The 15074-nt window shown below is 40.2% G+C and overlaps 1 protein-coding gene across 5 annotated transcripts in view; it reads left to right on the top strand.

The window, feature by feature from the left end:
• KBTBD3 (kelch repeat and BTB domain containing 3) overlaps window positions 1–12528 on the top strand; it is a 192674-nt gene extending 180146 nt beyond the window's left edge. For all 5 annotated transcript variants that reach the window (XM_085621476.1, XM_085621477.1, XM_085621478.1 and 2 more), the window contains one exon: window positions 10857–12528. In XM_085621476.1, coding sequence (XP_085477602.1) covers window positions 10857–12459 — 1603 coding nt within the window. In that variant the 3' untranslated portion in view covers window positions 12460–12528. The remainder of the gene's footprint in view (window positions 1–10856) is intronic.
• The last annotated feature ends 2546 nt before the right edge of the window (window positions 12529–15074 follow it).

The raw sequence follows: 15074 nt of genomic DNA, 5'->3' as shown, positions 1-15074 counted from the left end.
GATTTCATCAGACCTTGATAATGCGAGACAGGATTATAGGGTGATGTTGGATAATAAATGCAGGGCACAGTGGGAAGCATCTCGTATGGAGAATTTTGAATATGGGGAGAAAGCCGGGGCTCTGTTGGCCTGGAAGGCTAGACTTGATAGATCTAAAAATTATATTAAAGAACTGGTAGTTAACAATGAAGGAGAGATCTCAAATAGAGTCGAGGACATGCAAACACGTCTGCTATCTCTGTTTTCTGATTTATATAGGGAGGGGTCTGTTCCAACCCTTGAAGCAATAAGAGCTTGGCTAGGGGATAAACAGCTCCCAGCGTTATCGTCGGAGGATAAATTATGGTTAGATGCTCCTATCTCCGAAGAAGAAATTCAGGAACAGATTAGGAGATTAAAGAATAAAAAAGCGGCTGGTTCCGATGCAATACCAAGTGAGATCTATAAACTCTTAGCGGAGGAACTAGTCCCGGTCTTAAAGGTAATCTTTAACTCTATTTTTTCGATAGGAGGCAGGGTCCCTGCATCATGGAAGGAAGCCATTCTGGTTCTGATTTTGAAGCCAGGCAAAGACCCCAACTAAGGCAGATTCATATCGACCAATCTCCCTGCTGAATGCCGATTATAAGATCTTTGTCGGCATTCTTGCGGGGAGACTGGCAAAACTGGTTCCGAAGTTGATCCATCAGGACCAGAAGGGTTTTATGGCCGGAAGACACTTAGATGATCTGACTCATATACTGCTAGGTAATATAGATCTTGCGGTACAAAGACAAGTTCCCATGGCCTTGGTCGCGCTAGACGCGGCCAAGGCCTTTGATAAAGTCTGTTGGATCTATTTGTGGGTTGTTCTTGAGGCGATGGGATTTGGCCCGATTTTTATTGAGACCCTTCAGAGATGCTATCAGGGGGCCTCGGCCCGGATACTCCTGAATGGGGTGCTTACCTCTGTTTTTTACATCCAACGAGGGACCAGGCAGGGCTGTCCACTGTCCCCATTGTTGTTTAATATTTATATTGAACCGTTGGCGCAAGCGATCAGGTTAAATAATCTAATAGTTCCCTTTCAATCTGGTCCCTATAGCTCGAAATTAGCCCTCTATGCGGACGACCTAGTATTATATACTGGTAATCTGGAAATCTCGATTCCGGTTATAGAGAATCTAGTGGCCTCATTTGGTGCTGTCTCCGGGTATGAAGTAAATAGCTCCAAAACGGAGGTCATGTGCTGGAACATAGACAATTGGAGTGGGAAGGTCTCTTCTGAGTTTAGATACCTGGGAATTACAGTGGTTGCAGATTTGGATAGAATCCCGCAAATCAATTTAGATAGAGTTTCCAAGGAAATAGTCCGTCTCTTAAACAAATGGGGAAATCTTCCTTTGACGATTTTTGGCAAGGTCAACCTTGTAAAGATGATCATTCTCCCTAAACTCTCTTTTTTATTCTCCACCATTCCGTTGTCATTTTCATTGAAGGGTATTAATAAAATACAGGGTAGGATCGGGAGTTTTATATGGGGCGATAAGGGAGTAAGGCTCTCATGGAAAAAGCTCAGGCGTAGACTCCTTAAAGGAGGATTGGCTCTCCCAGATTTAAGCCTTTATGCAGCAGCCTTTCATTTCAGGAGCATACAAATGTTGTTGGGGAAGCTGGATGAGTCTAGCTGGGGCAAACTTTTAGCTGACATGGTGAGAACTGAGGGAGGGGATGTAGGAGAGGCTTTTCTTTACAAATTTGGTTCTCCTAGATTTTTCAAGCGGGTTAGACTAAAGATATTGAGGGCTGCTCTAGAGGTATGGTATAAGGTGAGATCAAGTTGGGGGATTGGTTATTTCTCAGACCTGGCTCCTACTTGGGATTTCCCTGGCACTCCTCTCTGGCTTAAGGATGCCCTAGCCATCCCAATAAAGTGTGCTGGTATCTCTGTCTGGTCAGATCTGCTGGATGGTGAAGGTGTTTTACCCTGGGAATACCTAAGAATCAAGATAGGTCCAGGTTTGTCTAGATTCAAATATCTCCAGATAACTTCTTGGTTTGGGGTGGAAAAGGAGAAGGACGAGATAAAAGGAAATGGGGAAATTGAGAGATTGTGTCAGCAAGGGCCCCTAAAGAAGGAGATTTCGGTCTGGTACAATTTACTTCTAGCGGCAGATGACATCAAAATACCCAAGGCGATTGAGGTATGGTTTTCCTCCAACTTGGCCCCCCAAGTCGACGCCCTCTTTGAGCCTTCCTTAAAAACTCTTTATAAATTTATAAAGCCAGCCTGCTTAAAGAAAAATCACTTTTTCGTTATAAATCGACTCTACTACACGCCCTATAAGATCGCTAAGTTTGCCCCCTTCCCCCCTCATAAATGTCCAAGGTGTCATACCCCGTTAGCCAACGAGGAGCATATTTTTTTCCAATGTCACAATCTGGAGGCTTTTTGGAATGAAGTGGGGTTTATCCCTCCGGGACATTTTTAAATTCAAGGTGGAAGTAAATCTCTCTTTGGTGTTTTTTGGAGCCGATGGGCATTTCACTAGCTCTGCCACCGAGCAGGATAAAGGGTGATTAATGTAATTGATATTATTGGCACGGAGAGAGATCTGCAAGAGATGGAAGGATCCACTCCCCCCGAAAAGAGAAGATTGGCTGAATGCGGCATTCAGTATGGCTAGGCTGGAGTATGAGCGCTCTGTGGACAAGGTCTTAAATATCTGGCACCCGTTAATGAGTTGGGGTCGCTCGTTGAGCCTGTTACCATCAGTCCTATGATTACACCATATCCCTGAGAAACATCAGAAGGGATGGGTCTGGTGACCCCAAGCAAGCGCGGTAAGCCACTGGGCCTCCCCCCGCTCCATCCTTATTTGTTGGCTATTAAACCCGCTGCCGCTTGATCAGGTGAGATGAGGACAAAGAAAAAAAAAAAAACAGGATATCTAAGGCGTCCAAGTGTGCCTTTGCCACTCAGTAAAATACGTTTCTCTGGCACTAACTGCATTTTAATAGCGTACCAGTGTGGGCTGGAGAATTTCTGCACAACAAAATTAAAGGCCAAGAACTGATTTTTAATAGACCTTGTTAGTTTAAATTTGACAGTTTATTTATTTGGACCTTCACAAAGAGCCACATTTTAATTAATACAAAATAAAAGTAACACAGTATGATAGTAAAATATTTTTAATACAAATATAAAAACACTTTTTTAATAATTAAAATTTTTTAAACATATTTAACTTTTGGGAAACATTATAAATTGGCCAGCCTTTTCTAGATAAAATGCACCAAATCTAATAAACAGAGGCTTATTAACAACTCTTAAAGTGCAGTGCTGGGCAAATAAAAATAACATGGTCAAGATCTTTAACGCCATTATTACAGAGTTCACGTATGCTGTCTTTAACATTGATTTTTTTGTCAAACGCCTGTAGTAACCCTTAATGATAACATATTAATTCCCAATAATAAAAACATTTGGAGAACCCCATGCTATAACTTCCATGTCAAATAGAGCTGTGGTTTTCGCTCGATGCATAAAAAAATTATATTTCTCCTTATTTAAACAGTGTTCAATGTCTAAATGTAAGCTTGAAGAGTGTGATGCAAGCTGAATGTTTAACTATGACAGTGACATAGAATCAAATTGGTTCTGCAGGATCTTAAACTGTTCAAAAGCGTATAGGAAAATAGTTTGAAATGTGCTATCTTTTCTCTTTCGGACAAAACTTTTAACCACAATAGATTCCGCAAATAAGTTTCTTCCCAGTGGCTCAGTCAATACCCTAGCTTAAAACTGCTGCTACCCCAACACAACGATACTATTTTATCCAAATTTCAATTGAATTGCCTGTATAGCAGCTAGGGATTTACAATTACATAACGTATTCACTATTTTCCCTTCAGTTGTAATCATAGAGGACCAGTTTTTAAAACAAATTGTCTCTGTCACATACAAGAGACTTGGCAAATTACGACCTTTCAGCAGAGCGGTGGCTTGGCGGTGCATACCACCGCCCTACCGAGGGTCGTTGCCGCCCACCAGATTACTACTTTTCAATGGTCTGGGGGGGCGTGGCGGTCCCCCCTGCAGTGCCCTGTAAAAGGCAGTGGTGCCTTTTAAAAAAGGCACCGCAATAGGAACTTCTCACAAGGTTCCTGCACGGCATGGACTCAAAAGTCCATGAGTTGCAGGAACCTATGTGCATGCACACAGGTGGGCACATGTTATGCCCCCTGTGTGCCCCCTTTGTTTCCTTTCCGACAGCAGAGCTACCATGAAAGGCCTTGCGGAAACTTGTTATATGCTTTGTTGGACTGCCATATTGCGGCATCTGACCGCCTCTCCGCCAGAGAATGGCAGTTCCCTGGCGTAGCTGGCGGTCCTAGTGCGGTCCGACTGCCCGAGTTGTAATCGGGCAGTATGACTGACGGTGCAGCGGTGGCTGGATCCACCACTGCGGCGCCGCATGAGTCTGGCAGTCCTCACAACGCCAGACTTGTAATTAGGCCTTCAAAATGTAAATGTCTGCTAGCAAATGCATCATGAAAGTTGAGAGGCCATTTGCAAGTGATATTGCTTTTCTAATCAGATGTTGTATAGGCTGCTTATCATTTAAAACTGAAGGAGAAAAGTTTCCCCAAATATGGATAGTTTTTTACGATTTCAAGCAGTTCTTTTCCTTAGCACCATTTAAATTTGATTTTTGTCTGGCACCTTGCACCCTTACAATTTGAATTGTACATTTTGTAGTATTTATCCACAAACAGTGCTCTGTAGCATAATGGTGTAGGCTATTTTGAGTAAGGTCTAGCATTACAATATCATCTGCATATAACAGACGTGGTAGAATTTGATCCCTGACTTTTGGGACATCACCCTCAGATGTAGATAGAACCAATGGTAAATTATTTTTATAAAGATAAAACAATAATTGTGCAAGTAGGCAGCCCTGTTTTAATAAAATTGTCATAGGTTTTATAGACAGAAACAAGTCCAGGTGGGTAGGATTTAAGTTGGGTAGACCTGCCTGAAGATCCAACATGATTGGATATTTCCTTCAGTTTACCACACCTTGTCATTATATATGGTAAATATTTAAGTGCTCTCCTTGAAATTACCTATGCCTTGTCACCCTATGTTATTGTCAGGGTAAAAAAGTCGTATTGCCATGTAAGGGAACAGAGAATAAAGCATTCCACTTGCATTGCAAGTGAGAAAAAAAGCCCATACTTCTGCTGGCATGCAGCATGGGATGTAGCAAAAGTGTATCCCTCCCTAGCATATCGGTGCACTCCACATCTACAGCAGAAGGTAGGCCATTAATGAGCACTTTTAGAGGTGCAACCAGTCCCTTTGTTGCCCGGCAAAGCCTGATGACTTATGCCGCTGATGACTCCCACAGCTATGCAACCACTCCCGCCTGGTCTGTGCCTCTGAACTGACAGAGCAACCACCTGGAATACGCATGCTGGAAACAAGAAAGAAATGCCTGGACAGCCAGAATGCTGCAATGAATAGGATGTCCATTCCTAGAAGATGAAGAACCCAGCCATCACCACTCAGCAAGCACACACCGATTGGTTACAGACCAGGAGCATACCCTTCTGTGGAGTTTGTAGTACTCAATAAGTTGGCATGTTGCCCTAGCCAGGATGGGACCACAAGGCCTGCTGAAGTCTGGTGCAACCACACTTCCTAGTCACAGCAGGTGCAAACAGACGTAGCCAATATGAAGCAAGGGAGGCGACCCTCTCTCAACTTCTAGCAACCATACCTAATCTCCATCTTTATCCTCAGCTTCCTCAAGACAGCACATTCTAGCCAGCACCAGACAGACCAGTGAGTGCACCACGCCAACTGAAACACTGATTCATTACAGGTACACATCATGCTAGCCTTAATGGTACTTCAAACTGCCTCTGCCCCAAGTAGGAATATGCCATCCCTTAGAATGTCCAACCACTCCTGCAAGGTGTCACTCCACTCAAGTCAGAGAGCCTCCAAGGCCAGTGCCCCCTCGACCTCCTCAGATGCTAATGTGTAAATGGGAGCAATTACTGTAAGTTCTCTCATAACATGAACTTAACTGGTTTGTTCTACTGGCGATAAAATACCACTCAAAGTGTTACTTATGATGCATGTTAATGTCCAAAATAGGAAACTGAAGAATTAGCAGTTGTGTACATGCTTTCTCAACACTCTCTTCTTCAAAACCCTGAACGGATAAAACTTTGCCAATGCTTACATTTTGTACAAAGGATTGGCCAAGGTCAAACCTATAGCATTAGTAAATGCGTGATTCTTATGCTTTTGGTGTAGGCAGTGAGTGTATTTGCATCTGTGCTAACAAAATTCCAAGTAGTGACATTTATTTACCACTTTAGTTTTCTTCACTTGATTTAAAGTGTAAAAAAAGAGTATTGAAAAAGCATTTATCTGAGGTAAGAGTATAATGTATTCGACTATATCGGTTTTCATTGTAAGACACCCCCCCTCACTACTGATACAAATATGTTGAGACTGATCGCAAAGTCCAGCTAGAAACAGTTGGAATTCTACGCCTCTAGATTTTCTAGAGTAGGTTTCCAATTTTTTAGCGATATTCAAAGAATCTCTGTAGTCTGCCTGTAAACCTGTGATAATTACAAACTTCCAGAGGGTATTCCTACTTCTTAAAATTTTATCGTATGTGTTTACTTGCTTTTTCGTGTTCATGTGCTCCTGAACACCTAAATTGTTTGGAAACATTTATTTATTTTTTGTCCACAAGGTGAACAGTTTTCCTGTGGATAAAGCCCTTTCCATACTCAATGTGACGGTGATAGTTAATTTTATTTAGAAATTTTGTATTACAATGCACATTATTTCATATACTTCATGCCAATATACTTATTTGCAATAACTGCATTTTACAACATTTCACAAATAAACAATTTCTCATTAAGAACCTCGTAAGAACTTTTAGCAAAGCTTTTTCTTGCTAGTAGATATTTAATTGCAAATAGCGTAAACTTTACAATTCAGTAGATTGCTTTCTATAGAATGCTAGCCAGTCTGCAATAAAGCTAGATTAACAATAAAATATTGATAACACTACAGATGGCACTATATGTAACGATTCTAAACTTCACATGACAATGACCGCTGCAGGGAAATTCATTACTTTCCGCGTTAATGTTTTTAATTAAACTTTGGTTTTTTTAAAAGTTTATTTGCTGCGGTCACAAAATTGTACAACACAATACACTAATTTGTTAGTTAGGCAATTAAAAAAAATTCTCAGAGTTTTTCTAGTGTCTGCTAAGTTCTAGAATATCCTATTGATTAAAACACTTTTTTGGAAAAAATTTGCTTGCGAATGGACACGAGCCCAAAGTTAGATATGTTTGTTAGATAGAGAGACCTGTAGTGGATGCTTGTGTGTGTGGTGCCAGCCTTCAATTTTCAAGTTTACCGATATCATTATCATAACTTAAGTAAAATACGAAGAAATATTTGTAGCTCTTTTTTGATGGGGTAATGTCAAGCTTATACCTTATTAGATGCATTTAAAGCAATCTTTCAAATTCACGGGTGATCTCGCCCATTCCTCCCATATACATGCGGCTACAGATTCATCTGGACACTTTTGTTTCCTACGAAAATATTAGACTTCCACTGTTTCCAGTTCTTTAGAAGCTGCCAAAATCCCCAGTTCCAGTCATACTTCCCATTGTGGAGTTGAAGGGCTGATGTGTAGGAGCTTGTGAAGTGCTTTACAATCTACAAAATCTAGATGTTTTCCTATTTTGTTACCTAATATCAGTAAGCATTGTAGTAACCTCGAAACCAGGAATGGGGACTATCGAGCCTGAATGTTGGTTGTTAAGTCTCCTACATGTTGATTGTTTAAGCGTGAAAAGCCACACAACATCTCACTGCTCTAGTGAAGAATTCATTAGGTTGTGGTTCCTGCTTTAAAATGGAGTCAACAATTGTGCCGACTTATTTATATCTTGTTTAGATCTGCTAACATACCAGTTAACACTGAGTGTGCCTCCCGCCAAATCACATTGCTTTTGAAATATTGATCACTAATTTGTTAATCTTGTTGTAGTCTGTTAAGCAATATAAGTGTCTCTGCAGGCCAATTGGAGTCAGATCTATGTAGATGAGATCATCTGCATAAGGCAAAATGGACATGCACGAACCATCCAACTGAGGAGAGAAACAGTTTGTCTTACCTAAATGGTGTACTAAATCTGCCACATGCAGGTTGAATAGGCATAGTGCAAGAACGCAATCCTGCTTAAAACAATTAGCAGTGTAAATCTATTGAATAATGTGGACTCTCGTTTGTTTGAATTTTAACCCTGTTTTCAGAATGCAGTGTTCTAATCAACATAAGAATAGAGTGAGCAATGCACGACTCCATGCTTACTCCTAAGCAAAGTTCAAATCCAAAAGAAGAGGGCCCTTGGAAAAGTATGATAACAGGCAGGAAAAATAGGGGAACAAAGTAAAAAAAAAAAAGCACAAAAACTTGCGTCCTACCTATATATTTTTTGGGTCAGCAGAATCTCTTACCATCTCAAAAAGCTTGCTATGAGTCATAAGGAAGCCAAGAAACAAGAACATACGTGAATGAGAACATAATTTCTTTACATAACTTAGAAATAGTACACATACACTGTATTGAGGTCTTACTCATGTAATTTTTATTTATACTGTTTATATCTGTATTTTTTAAAATTCATTTTCTAGCAAAAAGTTCATATACTAATAAGGTGTATTATAAAGAGATATAAATCAAATAATATAATCTCCTATATAACAAAACCAAAATATTCTGGTACAAATTACCAAGAATAAGCCTCTGACCATACAAACCTCACATACTCTCCTTCATACCGCATTCATTCGCCAACTAAAACCAAGACAATAAGTATAACATCATCAGAACCACAATATGTATCTCATGTCCGTGAGAACCTATAGAAAAACAAATTTGGCTCTTTCGTTAGGTAAACACAGATTGTACATTTTCTTTAAATGCTCAATATTCACATTTTATCTAGTAGACATATTAGAACGTTCAGAGCAATGGCTAGATAGGTTGGTACTCTCATCTTGTCTGCTGACACTGCACCGTTTCTGCAGTTCCAGAAGACAAGACGAGAGGACCAACCTATCTAGCTATTGCTCTGAACGTGCGATAGTGATAGCATTTTTTTTGACATCCCAGAGGGTGATAACTCTATAATTTAGCAGTGGTTCTATCACCTTTACCATGTATGAGCAAGACAATGGCACGACTAGCGTTCTAGTTACTAGCTTAAACAGTGCCGGGAACAGTGGGCATTGCTTTAAGTAAAGCAAATGCTAATGCACAGGGGCAGGGAGACTTAGAGAATTTAGCTTTTTATCACGTCCTTAAGCCACTGATCACTCTAAGTCTAAACATTCTGACACTTCCTTGGTTTCTGTTGCGTAACATTCATTGCTGCCATTTAAAAAGATGATATGAGACTTCCACCATTCCATAACTAAGTTTACTGTTGAATTATTTTCTTTGAAGAGTCATTACTTTTCCAAAAGATTTAGAGGCCATCTTAATTCCTCGAGTGAGCTCATATTTGTTTTCCTGCATTCTCGAGTAAATCATATTTAAATATGTGTGAAAACCTGTCTCCTTTTATGCTTGTAGTTCTTGATATAATTCAAGGCAAAGAACAGATGTTTTTCCAAGGGTTGAGTATTTTTTTAGGGATTCATTAAAATAATGGGTAGTATCTCTCGACCCACTAATTACAGAATAGTTATGTTAATTTATGATTTTAGAACTTAAAGGGCACTTAATTCTTTTTTGAGACTCCCTAGGTTCAAAATTCCCAATAACAGTATGATTTTAAGACGTATATCCAGTCTTGCTAAGATGCATTGGAATGGTAGGTGGTCACTTTACTAATAATACTGAAATCACGTACACATAGTGAACTAAGGTCTCTGAATTATAACATAGTCTAAGGAATTTAGTATCATCACATGCTATATGGGTGGGATTGGCAGGACTACCATTAGCGAATTCACTATTGAGTAGACAAAATGTTATAGCAAGAATACAATTTCATTCAAATCACCAGTTATAATGATTGGAGATTATTGACACATATCAATTAGGTTAGAAATTAATTTGGCCCTTTACATGATAGAATTGACACCTTATCAAATGTCCCGAAAACATTGATGTCAGTAGTGTGCCAGGTCTCCTGAAAAGAAGACTATACAGACATTCCATTTCGAGAGCGTCCCTTTAAATCTCTCATTTTAGGACTTAGTCATTATGGGCTATCGGTATGACAATTCCCCCCTTTACCATCGTCCACGTTATGGTTTGCAAATGCTAATGATTTTATTAAAGAAAATGTGGAGCTTCGAACCGCAAACTACTACGTTTTATGCGCAAACGTAGCAGTTAAGACATCTTAATGAAGTTATGAATTGGCCCGTAAAAAGTAAAATTGTAAATGGCACATTTTACGCAGACCAATTGGAAAAGTGTCTGTATCCAGTACAGATAATCCAGTGTAATCGGGTGTGGATGTTTGGTCGAGAAAAGACTTCTGTAGCTTTTACAGTGACAACATTGTCACTGAAGTTTGAAAGGTGAGGGATAGAAAGCTGTCAAAATTAAGTGAATATAACAAGTTTTGGTCTAATGTATTTTTAGTGTTGCACTGTTTAACCTTGTTTAAGCTCAAGACTGTGTTGTTCTTGATATGTAGCAAAAGGACCGAATTCACTTTAAGCGTTGTGTGTATCTATTTCTCAGTGCTCCTAACTAGAGATTGTTCATATTCTATTATGGTTTGTGTTTGACTTACAGAGCCATGTTTGAAGTGAATATGAAGGAAAGAGATGATGGAAGGGTTACTTTAACCAACCTAACTCCCCAAGCGGTGAAGGTGTTTCTTGATTACGCCTATACAGGAAAAACACAAATAACAGAAGACAACGTAGACATGCTCTTCCAGCTTTCCTCGTTCCTACAGGTTTCTCTTCTTTCCAAAGCTTGTAGTGATTTTTTGATAAAAAGCATTGACTTAAGCAATTGTTTGCAATTATTAGCAATATCGGAAAGTTATGGTTCTTCTAGGCTATTTAACCATGCTTTGGATTTTGCTTTACAACATTTTTCTTTACTCCTTCAATCAACCGACTTCCTGGAGATGGGCGTCGATATATTAGAAAAATGTTTAGAAGCAGATGAACTAAATGTCCCTGCAGAAGAGTCCGTTTTAAATGCTGTTTTGTCTTGGACCAAACACAATCTGAAGGTAAGACAGAGATACTTGCCAAATTTGATGAATAAAGTAAGATTGCATCATATATCCAAATCTACTCTAATGAAGTGTCTTGGTTCTGAAGACCAGTTGCTGAAAACCACTAACTGCTCAGTACTGATCAAAGATGCAATACAAAATGTTCAAGACTTTGGGGGGCTGTTCCCCGACACTCGCATTTCAACTACAGAAAAATATATCTTTGTTCACAAAACTGAGCAAAACAGTGGAAGGCGACACACATTTTGCTACAATATTAATACTGGTAAGTGGGTAGAACTTCCTCAAATTCGCATTCTGGATCTGCCTGGGTCAAGTCTTCGCTGCTATGCAGAAAAAATATTTGTAACGGGTGGATGTAAAGGATCATGCTGCAGGGCAGTTAGGCTTCATATTAATGAGCGACACCACGAAGCCACTGACAACACCTGGTGCTACTGCCCATTGACCAACAACTACTCCTTAGTCTCTCCTATGAAGAAACCTAGGACAATGCATGCTTCTGTAATGGCTGTCAATCAATTATTTGTGATAGGTGGTAAACCTAAAGGCTCTCACAACATCAAAAGCCTCTTGGATGTTGAATCGTACAGCCCTCTCACAAAACAATGGAAACCCGTAAGTCGCTTGCCAAGAGGAATATACTACCCAGAAGCTAGTGCATGCAAAAATGTTATTTATGTCCTTGGGTCAGAAATTGAGATCACTGATGTATTTAACCCATCTCTCGATTGTTTCTTCAAATACAATGCTGAGGTTGACCAGTGGTCGGAGCTTGTGGCAGAGTTTGGACAGTTTTTTCATGCAACTTTGGTCAAAACGATACCTCTTAACTTTACCTTGTACATATGTGACCTCTCCACCTACAAAGTGTACAGTTTCTGCCCCGAGGCATGTGTCTGGAAGGGAGAGGGTTCCTTTGAAAATGCCGGCTTTAATGCTGGAGCTGTTGGCATAGAAGACAAAATTTATATTTTAGGAGGCGATTATGCTCCGGATGAAATCACAGATGAAGTTCAAGTGTACCACAGCAGTAGATCCGAGTGGGAGGAAGTTTCACCAATGCCAAAAGCCTTGACAGAATTCCACTGTTGTGTGATTCAGTTCAGTAAGCACAGGGACCCATGGAGGTCCAGCCACATGTAATGGTAAGATGTTTTATAATGCAAATGCTTCTTTTTTTCGAGTCTTTAATAAAGTACCAAGAGAGTGTCACTGTTTTCTTCATCAATAAATCCTGGGTGTTTTGAAAAAATCCGTAACAATTAACGCACTTTTGCGAGGTATTATGTCTCTAGCACTTGTCGACTACATTAGTACTTTTCAGATTGAGATATTCACAAAGGTGTAAGTTTCTACTAAAAATAAAAAGGGTGGAGTATGTCCAGCACCACCCATGGCCAAACACTGGTACTGCAACACCCTCCCATAGAAAATAATGGAGGTAGGAAATTAAAATACAACTTTATAGAAGATAATGTTTAATGAATTATTTAAAACAGTTAAAATATAAATATCTATAATGCAATCTTTAATAAAGATGTAAAAAAGTACAAATGTATTTTAAAACATTTTAATACCTCATTTTGAGTTTAAAAATGTTACAATAATTTGTAAAATATGACAAAATGGATACGCTTTGTAGAACTACAAAATGCAGTTTGTGAATAGGCCCTTTATGTATGCAGCACTTGTCGACTATGTGAGTAGTGTTATGTTATATTGAATTGTTTAGTGCACTAATCACCCAAAAGGGTATCCAAGCACTTGGGTAGGTGTGTAGGTTTGTGGTCCCCAAGGTGCTTATACAAAGAGCATGGTTTTCAGCTTCTTGCAAAACTCAAGAAGTGAGGAGGCGGCACTGATGTGTTGAGGGAGGTCGTTCTATGTCTTGGTTGCGATGTAAGAGAATGAAGGACCTCCAGTTTTACTTTTGCGGATACAGGGAATGTGTAAGAGTGAGGCAGAACATAGGTGTCTGGTGGATTGGTGAAAATGTTGCCACTGTATTCTGGTCCTGTGTTGTGCAGGGCTTTGTATGTATGCGTGAGAAGTTTGAATTGGCTGTGCTTGTGAATGGTGAGCCAGTGAAGCTTCCTGAGGTGCGGTGTGATGTGCGTATGGCATCGGAGGTTGAGTATGAGTCTTGCAGCGGTGTTCTGGATGGTCTGGAATCTATGTAGAAGTTGTTAAGAGATTCTGGTGTAGAGTGTTTCCTTAGTCCAGCCTGCTGGTGATGAGTGTTTGCATGACGGTCTGTTTGGTGTTCTGCGACAAAAATTTGAAGATTTGTTGCAGCATGCATAGGATGTGGAAGCAGGAGGTACTCAGTACGCTGACTTGAATCATCTAATTCATCTTGTTGTCTGGATTTCTTGTGTGGTCTGTGGGTGTTGGACCTAGCTCCGATGGCCACCAGGTGGAGTCCCATGGGCAGGTCTTGTTGCCGAAGACCAGTACTTCAGTCTTGTTGCAGTTGAGTTGCAGGCAGTTGGTTAGCATCCAGTCTGCTACCATGGTCATGCAGTTGGTGAAGTTGGTTCTGGCAGTGGCTGTTATGTCAATCAGGGAGAGGATGAGTTGTATGTCATGAGCATAGAAGATGACCGTGATGTCTTATGATTGGATGATGCTGGTGAGCGATGTCATGTATATATTGAAAAGTGTGGGGCGGAGGGACGATCCCTGTGGGACTCCACAGCTCAGGGTGGAGTTTTGAGATTTGCAGCTTGAAGTGCAGGTGTCCCATAACTGAGTTGGCATTCTCTGTGGATTTTGTGCATTTGATTCATTCCTTGTAGATGATAGCAAGTCCTCCTCCTGGCTTGTGAAGGCGGTCCCGTTGAGCAATCTTGTAGCCCCCTGGGATTGCCGTAGTAATGTCGGGAGCCTATAAGGGGTTGAGCCAGGTCTCTGTGATAAAGAGGATGTCAGGTGCGTTGCTACTCAGCAGGTCCCATATTTCGGTTGCATTTATTTATTGTATTTATTTTAGAAGTTTTATAGAGCGAGAACATGACCGACAGAGTATCAGAGTGCTGTACAAACAAGTTGTAAATATAGGGATAAATACAGTACAGAATACATACAGGGAAAATACGGAATGCTCAGACAACAATAGATATACTGTTAACGTAATAATTTTACTTCTCTTTCAAAGGAAGTAATCAAAGGGTTTGACCTAATTCCAGGGGGATGTGCCTTCCAAATTGTTGGGGCTAGACCAGAGAAGAAATGGTTGTAAGTTTTCTTTTTGTTGAATTTCTGTTGTTTCAGCAATGGAAAGTTTGAATTTATTGGCCAGAGAGATGGGCGTATTATGGTGTAGGGCCTTGTTTGTCATACACGCTATCTTCAGCTATATCCTTGCTTGAAATGGGAGCCAGTTTAGATGTTTTAGGTCTGGTGTAATGTGGTTGAATCGTCTGGATCCTGTGAAGAGCCTAGCAACAGAGTTCACAGTGGCCCTTAGAGGGGGCGGTCTTGCTTTGGGTAATCCTGCAAGAGTAGCACACCCATAATCTAATCGAGAGATGACTAGGGATTGTACTGCTAGCTGAAAGTCATTGAATGGCAATAAGGTCTTCATTTTCCTTAATTAGTTAGAAATTGGCTCCCTTGATGACAGCACTGATGTGAACTTGCATGTTTAAGTATTTGTCCACCGTTATACCTAGTGATCTGGTAAAGTCAATAATGAGGGGGGTGCAATTGAGAGCTGTAAGTTGGTTCAGCCAGTCTTCTATGGGGGCAGAGTGTTT

Source organism: Triturus cristatus, chromosome 8 (genome assembly GCF_964204655.1).
Source record: "Triturus cristatus chromosome 8, aTriCri1.1, whole genome shotgun sequence".
Lineage (NCBI taxonomy): Eukaryota > Metazoa > Chordata > Amphibia > Caudata > Salamandridae > Triturus > Triturus cristatus.
Note: the sequence above shows the minus strand (reverse complement) of the source record. Positions and strands in the feature narration are given on the sequence as shown.